Here is a 6,594-nt window from a genome sequence, read left to right as displayed (position 1 = left end):
ACCTAACCCCTTCTGGGCAATAGAATAGTACAAGACTAGTTATTGATGACGTGTACAGAGAGTACAGGAGATTGGTTAACGACCTAATCCCTGCTGTGCAATAGATTAGTATCAGACCTAGTTATTGCTGAGGTGTACAGAGAGTACAGTAGATTAGTTTACGACCTGATCCCTGTGTTTGATTTAAACCTATGATTACAACGCCTCAGGGAAACCCAAAACCCAGGTTCCAAATAGGGGGGGGGGGCCAGGTGGGTTGAGAATCTCAACCTGGGGTTACGGCCAAGTCAGGTTCCCGGAAACCCTTCACCTGGGTTTGCCTGCAACCAGGAGTCATTAATAGAACAAAACCTGGGCGGATTTAACAGACAACCCCAGGCGTGTAAAAAATGCATATCAGGAGGGGAAGTACTGGTGGTTGAAATCGACTGTGACAGCGCTTTCCTTTCATTAATTAATTAATTAATACATTTTATCATATCAAATCAATCAACCAAACACCTGAACAAAATTATTACTGAACCTGCCAATTGATCAATCAATGAATAATTCAACTGTCCAATGAATATATCGCTCGACCGGAGAACCAATCATTCAATCAATCAATCAACCAAACAATCAATCAATCAACCAACCAATCAAATAATCACCCGATCAATCTTTAATCCGATCAAAATTCAACCAACAAACCAATCGATCTATAAATAGATCAATAAATCAACAGAGAACAAAAACAATTATTTTTCTGACCTGATTATGCCGAAATTATATGTTTTTTGTTTATGTGAGAAATTTACTGATGTAAAGAAAGGTTCTGGTATAGCAACACTGTCTCCTAAAAAAGTTGAATTATCTTTGAAATTATCGAGAGATAGATAGCAATTTTCCCCCAAAATGTTAACAAAAATATCAAAATAAAAAAAAGGAAGCACCGGAAAAATGACGTTTTTGTACAGTTTTGTCCAGCTTGCCAGCTGTACTCAGTGCACTGAACCTCTCTCAATAATACTCTGTGTTCAGAACCAAAATTGAAAACCAGTGCTTAGGATCCGGGTCCGTATGAGATTGATCCACAACAATTTGACCTCCTGAATAAGGATCCGGATCCAAGAAACAAAATATCAACCAAAAAACTGATAAGGATCCGGAACCATTTCTTTTCTGGGTAAATCCAGGATCCGGATCCGGATACGCATCAATTGAAATGGATCCTAAGCACTGTTGAAATCCCATCATTTTAACGTTTTCTGCAAACCAAGAGAAAGATGTTTTTCCTGAAAATTTTTCTTAAGATCCTTCTGACCCATATATAATAACTTCTTTATCAGAACCAAAATTGTACAACCACTATAATATCGAGTTACTGACCTATAATATCTAATTTCTGACCTATAATATCTAGATACTGACCTATAATATCTAGTTACTGACCTATAATATTTAGTTATAGAACTGTAGTATACAGTAATTGACCTATAATATCTAGTTACTGACCTATAATATCTAGATACTGACCTATAATATCTAGATACTGACCTATAATATCTAGTAACTGACCTATAATATCTAGTAACTGACCTATAATATATAGTAAATGACGTATAATATCTAGTTACTGACCTATAATATCTAGATACTGACCTATAATATTTAGATACTGACCTATAATATCTAGATACTGATCTATAATATCTAGATACTGACCTATAATATCTAGTTACTGACCTATAATAACTCCTCTTCCCGGACTAAGATTGTAGAGAGTAACAACTGTAACCGTCTCCTCCCAGTCCATGATACAGAATGTGAATGGAACTGTCTCCTCTGAGTAGACGGAGCAGATAACTCGACCCAACACAACCTTCTCAGAGTTCAATCCAACTCTCAGATCCTTCAGACCAAACATTTTCTCAAGGACTTAAATTACTTTCTCATAGATCATATTGCTTAAAAGTTTTTTCTAAATTAAAAAAAAGGCTCTCATTCATCTTACGTTGTAACTCAATTATTGATTTTAAAACCTTTTATAAAATTCTTGAACACTGTTTTGCAGTACATAATGAAGGGGGGGGGGGGGTCCACAAATCGCATTCTTAGCGACCTCCCTAATTATTCCTTTTCCCCAGCTTTTAATAAAAAATATTTCACTCTTTTTTCAATGAAATCTTTTTCGTAACAAGAGAAAGAAAATTTGATTAAATTTTGGTCAATTCAACAAAGTCTGAATTTCATGTTTGAAAAAGCTTGCCTTAAAAGATGCAGCATTCAATTTCACAGCCAACCCTGACGGAGATTTGTAAAGTCCGTCTGAATAGGGACCTAAACTCTAAACAATAAAACCATTAAAACTATTATTATAACTATCTATTTACTATTTAAACTACCATAGAGAATTTACCTACAGTCCTAATCAAAAAGACCCAGAATAAATCTACAATTTATCAGACCAGAGGCGTATTCAGGGGGGGCTATGGGGCTATGGGGGCTAAGCCCGCCCCTGAACAGGTGAAATCTTTTGATTTAAGAGGGTTTTCAGGCCCCAACGGGTGCTGAGCCCCCCCTGGAAAGAGAAAAAAATTTAAGCCCCCCTGGACAAATTCCTGAATACGCCCCTGAATCAGACGACTTTACAATCTAATTTTACAAATATTATGACACGATGACACGATAATCAAAAAATAGCCCTAGTCCTGCCATTTCCAAAATGAAGTCTGCCTTTTTTTAGCATTTAAAATTGCCAGAGATATATATGTAAAGTCGTCTGATTAACTGTCAATTAATGCTGAGTCTTTCTGATTATGACTGTTGGAAAACTGCAAACTTCTCCGGCAATCTACTTTTCCAACTGTTTTTTTTGTTGAGAAAACCAGAGAAAACGTTATTTGCCAGTAAAGTGCATTTTCGCTTTGAATAACCAAGTATTTTTATCCCATATGAAAGCAACATTATTAACATAATTGAAGACCAGTGCTTAGGATCCAGATCCGTTGGATCCGTAAGATTCTGGCTTCCTGGATCCGGATCCAAGGGGTAAAATATCAACCAAAATCTGCAAAAAAAAAGACTTTTTACTCCTAAACTCAAATCTGAACTTTTGAAAAAAGAGATTATAAAAATTCTCATTTTTGAATAGTTCAAGTTTTAGGATAAAAATAGGCGAAAAAAATAAAACAAAAAATTTGAAAATTATTTTTTGTTTAAAAAATTCAGTAAATCTTAAAGAAATGACCTGGATCCGGATCCATTTTTTCCAATGCGGATCCAGGATCCGGATCCGAATCCGCATCAAAATCAAATGGATCCTAAGCAGCGTAATAAAGACATAGTAACTTTTACCGAAAATCGATATTTGAAATCCGTTTAATACTAGTTTCACTTTTATATACCAGTTTCACTTTTATATACTAGTTTCACTTTTATATACTAGTTTCACTTTTATATACTAGTTTCACTTTTATATACTAGTTTCACTTTTATAGACTATTTTCACTTTTATATACTAGTTTCACTTTTATATACTAGTTTCACTTTTATATACTAGTTTCACTTTTATATACTAGTTTTTATACTAGTTTCACTTTTAAAATCATTTTCACCTTATTGTCCAATCCTTCTAAGAGAGAACTTATTTTCTTAGGTTTCAATTTGCCCTGAATAAAAAAGATATCATAAATTAACAGTGATTACAATACAAATATTTTCCCATAAACGTATAGAAAACTAAAAGTTTGCATAAACAAAGGAATTAAGTCTTTGCCACAAACTCGGATTTTTAAATCTCAATTTCTTTAAAATTAAATGTCGTAGACCGTAGATATTTCAAACTATGAATTCTTGTGGACNCGCGAATTATTTTTGTTTAGTTTTACGATGTACACAAAGAGAACATGTTTACAATTAATTTAGAAGATGGGCGCGAAGCGCCCTCTAAGGCTAGAAAGAAGGGCGCGAAGCGCCTTGAATTTCTAGTATAATTGAAAGAAGGAACACATCAGTATAATCCCTGACAGGTATACAAGCCATGCCCAATGATACTGGTTTTGTACTTGGTCGGATGTGAGGAATGGACTTCTGTGGAAGATTCCACCTGATGGGGCTTTCTACCTTTCCTACCTCCTCTACAACTCAATGTCACAAGAACAATTTGTAGAGGCCTCAAAATGTAGAAACAAGAAACAAGAAAAAAGAAAATTGAACAGGAAAAATGGAAAAGAACTCTCTGATGATAAGGTTTACACTATCAATTTATTCCGTTAGTGAATGGAGACTAGAAAAGGTTTAAAAATCTTGTAAATTAACATCTTTTGTATTTATCCAAAGCTTTGATTTTTTATATTTCTGACATACGAGGAATAAATTTTATTATTCTAACACTGAACTTTGTTTTCATACCTGGGCTGTTGAAAAAGACTGAAGAGCTTTTTCATACAATTCTTCATATTTCAGCGCAATCCCCTGATTAAAATATATTTCCAATTAGAAACTTAATTCTTATAAAAATGTGTCAATTATCTAAATAAAAGGGTTACTTCCATGTTTTCTTGCAGCAGAGAAAAAAAAATGTAAATTACAGAATTCCACACTTTTTTGAGATGAAAAACGACAATATCTTCCTTGTAGTTGCACAGATAAGGTACCAATGTGTATCAGGCATGCTACTCTTTAAAGGGAAGGTCACTTTAAACTACGTTTACAGTCTCTTTAACAAATATTTCCCACCTCATAAATAAAGAATATCTCCAATAGAAATAGAATAATCCAAATTCTATTCTATTTACTAAAATTGCTAAACAAAGAAAAACATGGCACTAATGTAGCGCTAGGCTTTCAAAGGTTAAACTAACAAAATCAGTTTTACAAAACAGGTTAAGAGCAAATAGACAGGCAGAGAATACTACTTAATATATAGATTTTCTATTTATTACAAACAAAAATCTTTTGCTCTAAAACCCCATATCTGAACTCTTTAAAAAAAGGAGATTTTAAAAAAATTCCTTATCTCTGAAGAGCAGAGGAAGGCAGGCAGCCATAAGGTAAAAGAAATTTTTGTTCCATGCTACATATTAGCATTTTTGTCTTCCGGCAGCCATAAGCCACAACCGTTGGGTCTTTCATGCTACAACATTTTGGCAATTTTATGTTTTTAAATGGTAAAATTAGTGCATTAAAATTGCGTTATTCAAAAATCAAGCCACGTCATGCAAAATACATAAATATAAAGATCTTTATATATAACTTTTAAATAGAAATAATGATGATTCCTTTCAATGTACACTGCTAAAATTATTTTTCCATAAAATAAATTCAATCTTTCCTCTAAAATTGGTTATTTTTTAAAACATTTTGAACATTAAAAATAATAAAAAAAAAAAATTAAAATAATGAATCAAAAAATACTCTTGAAGTTCAAAGGGCACCCATATCACAGAAAATTTTAACTATTTAACCAGAAGCATGGAAGCTAGATTTTTTTGTGGAAATGTTTAAAGCTCAGGTAATAAAAGTTAATATTGTGATTTTTCTCATCTTTTCTTATTCTTCAGACTACCCCCAAACAATCTGTCTCGGTGCCCACAATGCGTACAAATATGGTAAAATCTTCTTTGTTTCAACTGAACACAAAATTTATTGATCTGAAATAAACTTATAAATCATCTTTTGCGTAATGCGGCTGGACTTTTGAAAATCGCAATTTCAATCCACTAAAATAATAAAAAACGTAAACATTGCCCAAGACTGAAATGTTGTGGATTGAGGGACAACGGTTGTAGCTCATGGCTGCCAGAAGACAAAAAAAGCTAATATGTTGCATGGGAAGGGAAAAATGTTGTGACTTATGGCCGCCTGCCTTTCCCGCTCCTTTTTTAAGTTTTAGCATAAAAATAACAAAAAGAAGAAAAATAATTTGAAAATTCTTCTTCTGTTAAAAAACAGTAAAGGACCTCACTAGTCTCCTGGAGTTTGTAATAACTCTTGTAATAATAGAGATAAATGGTGCTAACTTTGCACCTATATTCTTTAAATCCATAAGGGACAGAAAAAAATTTCAAATTTTTTTTTTTCTTGATGAGGGGCGTAGAAAGAGGGGGTGTTTGGCCCAAAACAGGTATTTATATATATAAATATTTTATTGCCGATGCATCATTTTTGTTTTCAAGATTTTAGGTCCGACAGAATATTAGACCAATGCCAAAAAAGCCCAACAAGGACAGATTCAAATTACAGGAGGAGCCCTGTATGGTTCAGGGGCTAAAAATCCTACAGTCAGGGGGGTTGTTTGATCCACATCAGACTCCTGAAATTGAAGAGGAATCAGTGCCAAAAATGCAAAATTAAATAAAGAAAGGCAAGTAAAATTCTAAAAATAATTTTATAGTTATTTGAATTGATAAATCATAAATACTTCTTCAGGGGCGTCAAGAGAAAAAATATCACTTAACACCCCCTTCCTGGATTTCATTAGAAGTAAGAAAATAATAATCTTAAAATATTTTAAACCAAACAATCCTTTAGGAATTGTCTTCAATGGCTTAAAGATCCAAAACGAACCATTTTTATCAAAAGGGGCGCCTAGAAATCCAATATCACTGAACA

General features: G+C 33.3%; 1 protein-coding gene across 1 annotated transcript in view; it reads right to left on the bottom strand.

Annotated features, from left to right (window-relative positions):
• Positions 1–722: 722 nt before the first annotated feature.
• Positions 723–6,594, bottom strand: part of LOC111713216 (tetratricopeptide repeat protein 5) — a 10,355-nt gene continuing 4,483 nt past the window's right edge. The window contains exons 9-13 of the mRNA XM_023488040.1: positions 4,390–4,455; positions 3,597–3,650; positions 2,249–2,326; positions 1,726–1,891; positions 723–835 (exon numbers count right to left, since the gene is read on the bottom strand). Of these exons, the coding sequence (XP_023343808.1) occupies positions 738–835; positions 1,726–1,891; positions 2,249–2,326; positions 3,597–3,650; positions 4,390–4,455 (462 nt within the window). The 3' untranslated portion in view covers positions 723–737. The remainder of the gene's footprint in view (positions 836–1,725; positions 1,892–2,248; positions 2,327–3,596; positions 3,651–4,389; positions 4,456–6,594) is intronic.

This window comes from Eurytemora carolleeae, unplaced genomic scaffold, assembly GCF_000591075.1.
Source record: "Eurytemora carolleeae unplaced genomic scaffold, Eaff_2.0 scaffold1372, whole genome shotgun sequence".
Taxonomy (NCBI): domain Eukaryota; kingdom Metazoa; phylum Arthropoda; class Copepoda; order Calanoida; family Temoridae; genus Eurytemora; species Eurytemora carolleeae.
This window is presented reverse-complemented; position numbering and strand designations above follow the sequence as displayed.